We start from the raw sequence: 13877 nt of genomic DNA on the forward strand, positions 1-13877 counted from the left end.
TACAGACCTTTAGTGAGAAGCTTCCTTTCAGACTCATCCTTAGGAGAATGTGGACTCTGAGTCCTCTGCTCTGCTTTAGTTCCAAGCAGAGTCTGTCTGATACTTAGACTCTGGCGAGGTGTTTTGGGAGATGGTTCTGTTTTGCTGCTTGAAGAACTGAACAAGATACATTACTTTAGTAAAAAGATCTAGAGAAGAACTCTACAAAAACTACTAGAAACAAAAAATTCACCTACCTCATCATTGTAGAGTATTCTTTAATCCTTCGACTAATTAGATCTCTACTAGTAACACCAGTATCCTATAAAATGAATTGAGAACTACTTTACAATCTTATAAAACAGAAAGGAATAGTTTTTCCTTTCAGAATGTGATTAACTCTTCCAGTCACCAAATGCATATAAAAAAATCAACATTTCAGTTCATTTAAAAAGCCTATAACCAAACCAAACATACTAATAGGCAGTCCTTGAGAACAGTAAAGATAGAACATTTAAAAATCATGAGGAAAACTAAAGTGAGTAATTGCAAATTAAGTACTGCTATTTAGATTTTTTCAAAGCAATATAATTGAATTAAATCTTCTTAAACTTTCTAAAAATTTAAATAGAAAAACACAAATCAGCACATACTACTGTGAAAAATCCAGTCCTATGTGCATACAGTACTTATATAACTAATTGCTACTACAAGTAGAGCTGAAACAGCCATGACTTCAAATATGCTTTTATCCATTTATGTAATAATGTTTATTAAGCTATTTTCCTTTGGATAATTATTTAGAATATGAGCAGATGTGCATGACCACAGAAAGGAAAATATTCCCCTGTTGCTCATCACCGCAAAGAAAATGCACTGAGGACAATACTGGGACACATATTGATACCTTATGTACAACAGCATATGTTTGCCTTTTCCAATTAGCATTAACTTAATTCACAGAAACATCAGCATTTAATCAGGGAAACAGGCATCCTTCAAAGTTTCACTTTTTAACTACTGAGAAACTTGTCACACTGTACTAATGCACACAACACTTTGCAATGCAAGTCTGAAGAGAGACCACACAGGTACTAAACCTGCAATTACCTTTTAAAAAAATATTAGAGACTTTTAGAAGATCAGTTTAATATAAAGTGTATCTTTAGTCAAATCAGAAATTACTTTAATTATTTCAAAATTCTGTTCTCTGATTATGACTATGTCTGCCTTTTTTTAAGCTCTATTTATTTACTCAGTTACCTTGCCTTTCACCTCATTTTCTTGTATGTTCCTGTACACATTTTGGTCTACCAGTTGATTACAAATTATTTCTTCTGATCAAATACTAATTATAAGAAAACACAATATTTTTTTAATTAAAAGACAAGAACTATGTCTTCTTAATTACATATCATATGATTACCTCATCATTTAAATTGCTGTTGTCTTGTATTGCTTTAATCCATGCTAACATATTATCTCTGTCCTCAGCTTGAAACAGATACTCGCAGTCTGATGTGGTGAGTCTAAACACATTTTTCCTCTTGGTTTCACAGTACGAGATGTCTATCAAACAAGCATTGATGCTTATAGGTTGTTCTTCCTCAGACAGGGTCACTTGTTCCTTTTTATCCTTGTACAAATAAAGCGAATGACCTCGAAGAACAACGTACAATTGCTTCCATGGCCGAATGCTCCCACCAACTCGCTGAAAAACATCGACCGAGATGTTAGTTTGCTTCTTTGTTACAGTGGATGTTTGAGGATTACAAAAACTACCTCCAGAAGTTTTTTAAAAAGAAAGACTAACCACCTATCTATACCATTCTGAAGAATGCTGGCAGGAAGACTACACAAACACAGGATTCACTAATTGTTCTCTGTTAGAGGAGTGAATAGGTCAATAATCTGCCCTCCCAGACCACCCATTAGGTGTGAGTTCACACATAAAAGTAGCAAGAAACCAAATGTGACTACAATTTTAGAGAGGCATTAATACAAATACAGTAAGAAATATTCAGGGGACTCTTGCCCATGCCTTTCAAACTGCCTTCAAGTCAGACTCACCTATTCACACCACTGCAATTCCAGACTCCCAATTTTCCTGAAATGTTAGCCTACACTTGTGCAGAAGGTTAATCTGAACTCAATTCTGCAACATTCACAAAAATGACAGCTCTTTTTCTTTATTAGTAAAGATGAAAAAAACCCCACAAACTACAAATACCAAGGGACTGATTTCTACTACTTAATTAATCATTAGGAATTAGTTTACTTCACAGATGCTTTGAAATGTAAAATTTGAACAGTTTTAGAAAGCAGTCTGTAAAAAAAGCTGAGGAGCTGACTAAGGTCAATGTTCTAGCAGGTCTAACACTTTGTCAATCTTATTGATGCTCTTATTCCCCCCAAAATAAATCAAAAAAGCAAACCAGGAAGGCTTCTAGTTTCTTATCTTGGTTTTTCACCAGCTTAGTATTTGTCCCAGGTTAAAAACTCAAACACAACCAGATACCTTTCCTTTGTCTGTAACAAGCTGACGAAAATGGAGCCATCCTTCCTTTGAGGCATCACCAAACACCTCTGAAGAAGAATCTTTTCGGGAACCAGAGTCTTCTGAAGACTTCTGGCTGTCTGGGACCTAGAGAAAACATCACAGAAAGAACTTCTGTCCAGTGTATTTCTAAACACACTTCTCTAAGTACCTAGGTTCAAGATGCTTCTCACTTTAAAAATGCCCCCAGGAAATATCCTTCTGGGAAAACATAATTTCTAAAGTTTCCACACATCAGTAGTGACTTTACACATCCCACGACTACTTTGAGAAACTTGCAGAGTCTTAGACTCTCATTAGTATTGTTTTCACAAAAGCCCACCATACATATGCTCTGTTTACAGAGACTGAAGAAAATGAAAATCAAGGACCATGTGATGAGTCTAGGAAAAAAGAGACCATGTTCACTTAAGCGAGGCAGCAATTCCAATAAACTTCATGTCTGTTTAACACATTTTGTATAATGGAGTTGTATAATTCACACAACTTGTGTTACGTTTACAAGTTGCTATACACATATTTACCTACCTTAATCCCCTTTAGACTAGATACATGCTTAATGGATCTGTTGGGAGAAAAACAAATGTTAAAATGAGATTTTACACACTTCAAAAAACAGATGTCCAAATTAACTGATATTTTTCATGAACTCACGATTTTCCCTCTTCTCTGTAGTCATCCAATCCTTCATCATACGACTTTGATCTCTCAGTTTTTGCGGCAGGCTGGCTATCCAGAACAATAGGCCGCATGGATTCTACAAACAAATGGAAATTTTTGAGTGTGTGGGAACCTGAATCACATTTTTGCAATTTATTTCAAGCAAGAAAGAGTTTACAATTTTCACTCCCGTTCTCCAGATTGTGAAAGGAAAAAGTTGCAAGAGAAAAAGAACGAAATCAACGCTCACCATGATCATGTGAAAGCTGTCGCCGAATTAAAGGGATTGGAGATGTGGGACTGGGAGGAACAGTTGTTATAGCTGGTGCTTGAGAAGCAGATGCAGAAATAACAGCAGAAGCAGGAATGTGTGCAATATCATGGTCAATACTAGGACTAGTCGGTTCATCTACAAAGGTAATATGTCATATATTAACATATTAAACGCATTAATCAAATGCTCAAACCAAATAGCTGTCTGAACTTCTCATTATTGGAATATCAGATATCTTACATATGAAGTCATTCTAACAAATGCAAGAGTCCAATTAATTCACACTGACAAATGTACTCTTTCTTTTTTCATGAAGAGAAGCCTGTTTCATTTCGTAGGGATGTTAACTGTACATTAGAGATAAAGGTAAAAAACGTAGATTTTGTTGTGTGCAAAAGAAACAGGAATTATTTGCTATTCTCTCATAATTTTATTTTCAAGCAGAGTATTTCTGTTTATATGCATAAGCAAAACCTACATTTATTATATCAGTAAGTCTGACCTCGAGAGACAGACAACTACAATAAAAGACAGGCAGACTAACAGAAGCCATTTGGTTTAAACGAGTGTTCAAATAAAAAAGCCAAGTCACAAGCAAACAAAAAGCGCATTTTAAACAGCTATCTAGCATCCAAGGAACCAATCCCCCCATCCTCCGTACAGTCAAATAACGAAGCAAGTATCCACACTTTTAAAAGATGGGACTACTACATACCAAGCAGTTCTTCCACTAATTGTTCATACAAACGATTGCATGCCATGCATGCCCAGCACCTCTCAGTCTCAACAGCCACAAGGGTCATCATGAAAGATTCCAAAAAGCTTTAAGCATTTCTAGTATTTAACATGTTTCTTACAAGACGGAAGAAGCCAAAAGATGCATTTTCAATAATTTTGAGAAGGCAGCCATAACATCTTCTAGAACACATTACTAGTACTAGAAAAATAATTCTACTTCATGCTCTGGTAGAAGAGGGAATGGAAAGGAAAAAAAATCAAGTCACGAGCAGGGGCTGAACTGTACTGCCGTAATGAATATGAATGTACCCTAGGTGCTAAGAATTGTAATATGCAGAGCTACTGAAAAGCCTATTGAAATCAATGAACACTCACAGACAGAGGTTTATTCTTTGCTTTGTGCGAACACAACTGCGTGTGCTGCATTGTGCTTTTCCAACAGTCACTAACAGTTCTGTTAAGGCAGCACTTGTACCATCAAAATTTGGCAACGTACATTTAAAACACAGCAATAAACAAAGTGCAGGAAGGTTTAGCAATAACACCCCTCTAAACTGTCTGTGGTGCAAAACGTAAAAATTTTTGAAGTTAAAAAAGCATATCCAAAAAAACCCAGTTGTATACTAGAAACATTAATAGAAAGAGAAAGCAAAAGAATTCACACCAAACTGTGATGCTACAATTTTAAAATTTCCATGTTTTACCTGCATCCACAATGATAAATTAGAAGCATTTAGAAATTACTTCTCTATAGAAACCAGAAGACAGGAAGAAACCTCAGCTACACTTCCATTTCAAAACCACAACAGCTCAGTGTCCTGTTGCCTTTTTACATTTGCACTTCCCTGCAGCAAACCCTGAAACACACTAAGGTTGACTAAGGAATATAACCACTGGCTGTACAATTGATTGGTTAATAGCACACAAACTGAAAGTGTTCAGGTTTGTTATTTATGTTAACAGACGCTTCTCAAATGCCACAGTCTCTACTCCCAAAAGTTATTAAAACACTTGAAATAGTTGTTGAAATAGATCTGTGCAAGCTGTGAACACAAACATGTTTGGCAACACTATACAATTTCCCGTACACTTAAATCCAAGAATTCAGATAAGGAAAAACAGTTTGTAAGTCCCTGAAAGCAACAATAACTATTCAAATCATTATCACTTCACAGTGCATCTAATCCCCAGATGAATCAAAACTGAATTGATTTTGGAAATAGGCAAACTTTACGGGAACTGCAAATGACATTGGTATAGGGGAGGCATAACTGTTCAATACCTGAAGAGGCTGAAGGTCAGCTAATGGCAAGCTTTTACATAATATAAAGTGATTATAGAGCAAATAATGATGTACACCATAGGAGTTTCTGCCTATTAATTTAATGCATTAGCAAACTCCACTACTGCTGTGCAATAAGAAACAAACCCCAAACAACTACATATATCCCTTGTATTTTGATTTTTCTTTCTTTTTAGTATTTGCAGTGTTTGTCTCCCTATTCAGGTTCCTTCATTAATTGACATATTTTCACCCCAAAACTCCTTGCACAGCATGTGAAAGGATGTGTTTGGCTCACCAATCAATGAAAATGACTGTGTCCAAAATGTAGCGAAGCGTACAAAAAAAACAAGCCAGAGGAGAAGTTCCGTATAATAATTCTCTTTCAGTTTGTTACCTCACAGATTACTTGTATCTCTTCAGGTATTTGGAACAAAAAGGTCAAAGAAACCATGGAAAACATTATTCTGGGAAGCACTAAAAAGCACCTTGCAGACAGTGCAGGCATCACTCACAGCCAGCACAGCTTCATGTGGGCAAAGTCAAACCTGATTTCCTTCTACAGCAGGGTAACCCACTTCGCTGATCAAGGGAAACCAGTGGATATCATCTTTTTAGACCTAAACGAAACCTTTAATACTGTCTCTCACAGGATCCTGCTGGACAAAATGTCAGCACACAGCTGGATAACCGTGTTATGTCATGGGTGAGCAACCTGCTCACAGGTTGGGCACATGGAGTTATAGTGAATGGGGTAACATCAGGATGGTGTCCAGTCACTAGTGGGGTTCTGCAAGGCTCCACCCTCCTCCCAGTTCTCTTCAACATCTTTATTAATGACCTGGATGCAGGACTTGAAGGAATACTAAGTGTGCCAACAACACTAAATTGGGAGGAGCTGTTCCCTCCCTTGAGGGCAGAGAGACCTTGATGAATTAGAGAGATGGTCCATCACCAACCAGATGGAGTTTAACAAGTGCCAGTGCCAGATTCTGCACCTGGGACAGGGCAACCCTGGTTGTGTGCACAGACTGGGGAACGAGAGGCTGGAGAGCAGCACCATAAGGAGGGACCTGGGGGTCTGGGTCAATGGCAAGTTGAATGTGAGTCAGCAGTGCCCTGGGGGCCATCAGGCAAAGCATCAACAGCCGGGTGAGGGAGGGGATTGTCCCGCTCTGCTCTGCACTGGGGTGGCCTCACCTTGAATATTGTGTGCAGTTTTGGGGATCACAACATAAGAAAGATATTAAGCTATTAGAGAGTGTCCAAAGGAAGGCCACGAGGATGGTGAAGGGACTAGAGGGGAAGCCTTACGAGGAGCAGCTGAGGGCATTTGGTCTGTTTAGCCTGAAGGACACTGAGGGGAGACCTCACTGTGGTCTTCAACATCCTCATGAAGGGAAGAGGAGGGGCATCTCTTTACTCATGTGACCAGTGACAGGACTTGAGGAAATGGCCTGAAGTTGAGCCAGGGGAGGTTTAGGTTTGATATCAGGAAAAGGTTTACCACCCAGAGGGTGGTTGGGCACTGGACCAGGCTCCCCAGGGAAGTGGCCACAGCACCAAGCCTGTCTGAGTTCAAGCAGATTTTGGACAATGCTCTCAGGCACATGGTGTGATTCTTGGGAGTCCTGAACAGGGCTAGGAATTGGACTCGATGATCTTGATGGACCCTTATTCTATGATTCCAGTACTACTTAAAGTTTTACTTTTCATTTGAGAAATGGATACAAACACAATCTGTTCTGCATTTATGTCTAAGAAGCTACCCAAGAGATTGGCCATTGGATACAAGTCAGCACAGTGACAGAGCATCTCTGGCCCAAGGGGGAGATGTCACCTGTAACCTCTGTTTGCCCATGAGTATGTAACAGTTGCAAATAATGATTTTCAGGAAGAGCTCTTTACTACAAAAACATTTATGTGAGAAGACACTGAAAACTTGCAATAAATAGGCAACACAGCTGCAACCAGAGCTAACTGATTCTCTAGCTAAAGCAGAGAGAAATTCATACACCGAAGTACTTTTATATTGCCGTGCAGCTGGAGATCAGGGACCTACAAAGAGAGGGAGCATCTGTACAGATTGTAGGTGAGCTGAAAAATATTAACTGACTCTGTAAAGACAAATTTACACAGAATGGGCTCAGAGGCAGATCCAAAGATTTCAAAACAGAGAATTTCATGGGTGAGAAAGCATGACAAACAGGACATATTATCCCCACTGAGTGGATGCAAAAGTAAGGAACAAGTATTAACCAAATATTCAAAGGAATAAAAAACAAAAAAACTCTGGGAAAAAATTAATATTTAATGTCTTTGTTTATACCTGCATATCCTGGAACAGTTCCTCAAATGCTAAGGTTTGAAAGTAACAACCTGAACATGAAAGGGGGCACATTCTGAGAACTTCAAATTTAATTTAAATAAATAACAGAATTATTCAGGTGGGAGTAAACCTCGGAAGGTCCTTTGACTCACCTCCACTGAACAGGGTTAGTGCTAAATTCAGACCAAATTGCTGAGGGCTCTTGTCCAGTAAGTGCCAAACAGAGGGGTAGATCTCCCTCAATATCCTGGCTGTGCTCTTTCTTTTTGATGCAGACCAATAAAGTGCAAGTCTTCCTTACTCTCAAGGTGCCAGTACCATTGCAGGAAGTTAAACTATTCTAGGAACAGAACTTTGCACATGTCCTTGAAATTCAAGAGGTTCCTATCAGACCACCCCTCTAGGATAAGTCCTCCTGAATACTGCTTCAGATGTACTGTCTGCACCCCGTACTTCAGTGTTGCCAAACTTGGTAAGTGTCCTCTCTGTCCTCATGTTCTCTCTAGGTCATCAACATTAAACAAGATGGATCATTAGTCAAGCACTTGGTAAATCCATGCTAGCTATTCCAAATGATCTTCTCCTTCCTTTGCCCAGAAACAACTTCCAAGAGGACCAACTCTGATTTTCTTAAGGACTGAGACAAGGTCAACTGACTACCTTCCCTGAGCTGTGCTTCTCATAGTTTCTCAAGATGTGTGCACAATGTGCTTTTTTCCAGTTAGCAGGGAGTTCTTCCAGTCCTCGTGATCCTTCAAAGATGATAAACCATATCTCTGCAAGGACACCAGCCAACTCTGTCAGGACCTCCAGATGCATTTCATTGGGTTGGACAGGTATGGGTTGAGCTGCACCAGAGCTGTCTGTTCATCCCAGTTGGTAGAGACTGTTGGGTTTTGGTTGGTTTGTGTTCATTTTGGTTTTGTTGGTTTTGTTTGTTTTTTTTTTTTTTTGATAGGGGGAGCTGGGGAGAGGACTATTGAAGGAAATTGTTTTGTTAACTGAATCAAAACATACACATATGGGAAGCAAATTCAGAGACTAAATTCAGTACAGAGACTAACCATCAGGGATGCTTCAGTAGGGATTATTAACAGAGAAAGGTGACTTCTCCCTCCAATCCCTGGGGGTTCAGATTGCCAAAGCTTTCTTCAGTGGTAATATAAAATGACTGGAAAAACCTAGCTCCTCAAGGCTAAAGCCATCCTTCACATTTATACTCTTTTGGTTATGGCAGTCTTTCAAGCAGTATTTCAACTTGAAAGACTGTAAGAAAGAACTATATTATTTAATAAATGTATGGCAGACCAAACTACTGTTTAAAACACTAATTGGGCATTTCAATTTAAACAGACAATGTGAATTATGTGGCTACAAAGCTTAATTCAATAAGTATATATTTTATCAAAGACTATCATCCAATTTAAAGATTCAAATCATAAAAATTTAATAGCTATGTAGGAACCCACACTTGAAACAGCTTTAAATTTCAGATGAAGAATGCTGAGACAGCATGCACCCTCAGAAATAAAAAAATTGCTCAACATACACTTTCCCAAACTGCATGCATTGAAGAAGATAACTGTACTGTAAATATTACTGGCTTTCTGAAAATCCCATCCATTTCTTAGATTAGGTATGTGTTTAAAGATGCCCATGTAGGATGTAGTGCAATTTTCATTACTCATAGCATCTTGTGGAATTGTAACAGTGATCAATCTTTGTAAAAAGCTTCAGTTTTCTGCAGAAGGCTCTCTAGAGAGGCTGCTCATACTGCTGTCTGCAAAGCAAAGGGCTAAAAGAGTCATTAAAAACATTATTCAACTGAGGCATAGATGAGAAGGTTTCTATCTCTGGACCAGATCTCCCTTCCTTAAGAGAGATAGGAAAAGGATCCTCATCCACACACACACAAGGAAGTTAAAAATAATAATAAAAAAAAGTCTATCTCCAAGGAAACCCCAGAAGAAGCTGAACTTAAGGCAAACACAGACATACTAATATAGACCATTTTTCTTAACAGTCTGTCAGTAAGACAATCAAATAAAAATACTGTATATGCAATTTCAACTGAATGGTGAGTAGGCCAGAAGTAATCAGTAAAACAAAAATGAATTGTTCAATCAAAAATAAACTATATAGAACTGACCCTGCTATCACACAAGATAGCACAAAGATTAATAAATATCCCACTGCAGGGACTTCTTGTTACAAATCGTACAGTACAAGCTGCTGCATCTTATACTTCAACCTTCAACAGTAAAAGCTTCAGTAAGTACAGACTTCCAAGGGGGAAAAACATATTTTGGAAAGAAAATACACTACTGCCTGGATTCCTCATGACTGTGTTTTACCCTATTTTTTCAAAAGACCTTTAAAAATATGTTTCTGTTAGTTAAGTACTTCCAGCACTGGCAGAGCTAATTGTCTTTACAAAGAACTTCTTCATGTATCTACTTTACGTAACTATCCTCGTGTGGCCAAAAGAATAGAATGGAAACATGTCTGCATGCTGAGCACATTCATTTCTCTAAGCCCCAGAAACACAGGACTGGAACAAGCCTCCTGAATCATCAAATCCAGTCCTCTGCTAATGTGTTCATGTAAATAATATGTTTGTTATACTGAGTTTCACACAAACAGAAAATGCTTCCAAAGGTTATTCTTCATGTGAGACTATTCTGAAAACTTCATCTATGACAGTCTGTTATTTCAGCGTTAAACAAATGTGTAAGTATCTTTCTATATGAAGTAATTTTAAAGGTTCCTGCTTTGCAGTATTACACCAATACATGAAGTGCAATTTCCAATACACACCTTTTTTTGCCAAAAACCCTGACAGCATGCCCTTATTACCTGCAATTATCATTTGAAGTTCTAATGATCCAGTAAGGTTGATTTATGCTTTGAAAGTATTACTTATTATCACACAGTCTGATGCTTCTATTCAATTAAAACTCTTCTATATGTTATGAATTATTGCTCCCAATTTTAAGTTTTAATTAAAAAAATATTTTTGAGATACAGAAGCACTTAAAGGGTATTTATAACACTAATTTGTAATTTTGTGTTTTGGCTACTATACTTCAGAATACCACAATGATTTAAAAATTGTTCTTTGGATAAGAAACACTGGAATTTTCAGCCTGAAGCAATAGTGATTTGGCAGGCCACACTGTAAAACCCTGGAAAAAAAATTGAAGATGATGCTTATCTTAGAAACACTGATGACATGTTAAAAGCTTTGCCAATGCTATCACTATAATAATAGAAGAAACAGTCCTCAAAAATGAACATCTGTCAGCTCTAATCTCTACTGCAATTGCATTTATATTTTCATAGTTTGGAATAGCTAGAAAACTATCACAATAACTGAAGATTTTCATTTGCATCTTGACTGCTAACAGTTTTTTCTAAAATTACAGTTTCCTTTAAACACACCATATCAACCATCTGTATCCAGCCACCATTTGCCCTTAAGGTATCCACACATTTTGGGTTGACAAGCCTCAATCTCTGCTCGAGAAGTCAGAGGTTTTGAACTTCTCTCTGTCTGATGTTTATCTCTTCTCATGAAGAAAAAACAGAATAAGTACATTCTTTCAAATGTTTTGTTACTGTATATGAGAATAATTGTTTGTTTCCCCTAACTTTTGTCTATTCATACCATCATAACCCTTTTCACAGTGTGTGTGCAAGTGTATCGATTTATTTTCTTGTTTCAATTGCATTCAATGTCTGTGTATTCCCACTGCCATCTTCCAAGTCCAAAGAGCCTGCAGAGAGAGGTATGCAGATGTAGAAGGAGGACAGAAAAGGTAAGGCATATACTTCACTAAGAAAAGACAGTAAAGTCACTACACTTTCCAAAAAGTACTTGGAGTTATGTACATGACTTTTTGCTTTTGAAAACTATATTGAAGATCAGCCCTAAAAGCAAGATGAACAGCAGAATCTGCCTGATTACCAGCACAGAAATTGCTATGGTAGTTTGCCTGCACTAAGGGTAGAAACAATAAAGCAATTTATTGCAAGGATGATGAGGCACTAGAACAGGTTGCCCAGAGAAGCTGTGGATCCCCATCCCTAGAAGTGCTGAAGGCCAGGTTGGCTGGAGCTTTGATAAACCTGCTCTAGCAGAAGGTGTCCAAGCCCACGGCAAGGGGGCTGGAACTAGACAGTCTTCAAGGACCCTTCCAAACCACCGCTGTTCTATGACTCTATGATATAAAACTATTAGCGGTGTTGAACGGTGAATTGAGATTAGCAAGATGCTGGTAAGTCTTACATTTGTATCAGAAATTCAGCCAGGAGGAGACAGTTTTTAGGAAAACACACACAAAAGGGGAATAAATACCATATAGTTTAACCTGTGAAACTGCTGGCAAATCTTTATTTAAATCAATCAAGGTATTGGATAACAAAATTTTACTGTAATACAAAAGAGAATAGAGAAATTCACGGAGCACTTAAAATCGCATTAGGCTTCAAGATGCTGTAAAGCGCAAACAGTTGGAGACACCAAGTATCACACATCCTTGTCCTGTTCTTATACCTTTCCTCAGGTATCCTTTTCAGTCAGACAGAGAACACTTTTTTTTTTGTGTGTTATCAAAATCTGGTCAAATATTTTTATCTGGTTAATATTCTTTCAGTTATTCACAAATTAATAGTGGAATGAAGTGATCTATAATTTTTCTAGGGTAATCATGTACTAAATATTTTTAAAATGGGATCGCACCTCTGAGGAAAAGTCTTTGTACTTCTCTGATGCTACTACATGCCTAAGAGACAAGCTCTATAATAGGATGACTATGAACTTGTTTTATTTCTAAAAAAATTTAAACTTCAAGATTATATTTATTTACATTAAGGTTATAAAAACATATCCATTTAAAATTCATTTTCATGTGACAACCCACTGTGAAGCTGGGAAGAACACCCACCCAATAGTACTGGGCAAAGCACTAAGCTGCGCTGGCAGTTGGACATGCAACCAGGTTAAGTACTGAATAAGCACCTCTATTTCACTCCTATGGGTAGTTCATTCAACTCAATAAGAGAGGTGGATTATCCTTTTTTTTTACACTACTTTCTACTCTAGAGTAAATAGTGTAAGAAGTAAAAAAATATTTTCAACCTTGCTGCAAGTCTCAGACACACACACTAGACATCTCTAAGAAACATATTAAAAGAACTGTATTCTGAATCAACCTTTTCTCTACAGTTACAAAACCCACAGAATCATAGAATGGTTTGGGTTGTAAGGGACCCAAACCCCCTGTTGTGGGCAGAGACACCTTTGACTAGACCAGGTTGCTCAGAGTTCCATCCAACCTGGCATTAAATACTTCCAGGGATGCGGCATACACAAGTTCTCCAGGCAACCTTTTCCAGTGCCTCATCACCCTCACAATACAGAATTTCTTCTTAACCTCTAATCTAAACCTACTCTCTCTTTCAGTTTGAAGCCGTTGCCCCCTATCCTATCACTACATGCTCTTGTTAAAACTTTCATCTTTCTTGTTGGCTCTCTGCAGGTATTGGAAGGCAACAATTAGGTCACCCAAAGCTTTCTCTTCTCCAGGCTGTACAAATCCAATTCTCTCAGCCTTTCCTCGTAGCAGAGGTGCTCCACCCCTCTAATCATCTTAGTGTTCCTCCTCTGGACTCAATCCAAAAGGTCTATGTCCTTTCTGAGCTAGATGGAGCACTGCAGGTGGGGTCTCACCAGAGTGGAGTAGAGGGGCAGAATCACCTCCCTCACCCTGCTGGCCACTCTGCTTTTGATGCAGCTTCCTGGGCTGCGAGCACACAGTGCCGGCTCATGTCCACCCTCTCATCAACCAGCACAACCAAGGCCTTCTCAGCAGGGCTGCTCTCAATCTGTTCATCCCCCAGCTGGGATTGATACCGGCATCTGCCTCAACCCAGGAGCAGCACCTTGCGCTTGGTCTTATTAAACCTCATGAGATTCCCATGGGCCCACTTCTTGAGCTTGTCCAGGTCCCTCTGGATGACACCTTCAGGTGTAGCAACTGCATCACTCAGGCTCGGT

General features: G+C 38.4%; 1 protein-coding gene across 3 annotated transcripts in view; it reads right to left on the minus strand.

Moving 5' to 3' along the window:
* ARHGAP21 (Rho GTPase activating protein 21) overlaps positions 1 to 13877 on the minus strand; it is a 112297-nt gene that overhangs the window by 11310 nt on the left and 87110 nt on the right. For all 3 annotated transcript variants that reach the window (XM_050320589.1, XM_050320606.1, XM_050320599.1), the window contains 7 exons: positions 3447 to 3605; positions 3191 to 3293; positions 3065 to 3101; positions 2498 to 2623; positions 1406 to 1690; positions 237 to 301; positions 8 to 156 (listed from right to left, as the gene is read on the minus strand). In XM_050320589.1, coding sequence (XP_050176546.1) covers positions 8 to 156; positions 237 to 301; positions 1406 to 1690; positions 2498 to 2623; positions 3065 to 3101; positions 3191 to 3293; positions 3447 to 3605 — 924 coding nt within the window. The remainder of the gene's footprint in view (positions 1 to 7; positions 157 to 236; positions 302 to 1405; positions 1691 to 2497; positions 2624 to 3064; positions 3102 to 3190; positions 3294 to 3446; positions 3606 to 13877) is intronic.

This window comes from Myiozetetes cayanensis, unplaced genomic scaffold (assembly GCF_022539395.1).
Source record: "Myiozetetes cayanensis isolate MyiCay16 unplaced genomic scaffold, myiCay2020 scf1, whole genome shotgun sequence".
In the NCBI taxonomy this organism is placed as follows: Eukaryota; Metazoa; Chordata; class Aves; order Passeriformes; family Tyrannidae; genus Myiozetetes; species Myiozetetes cayanensis.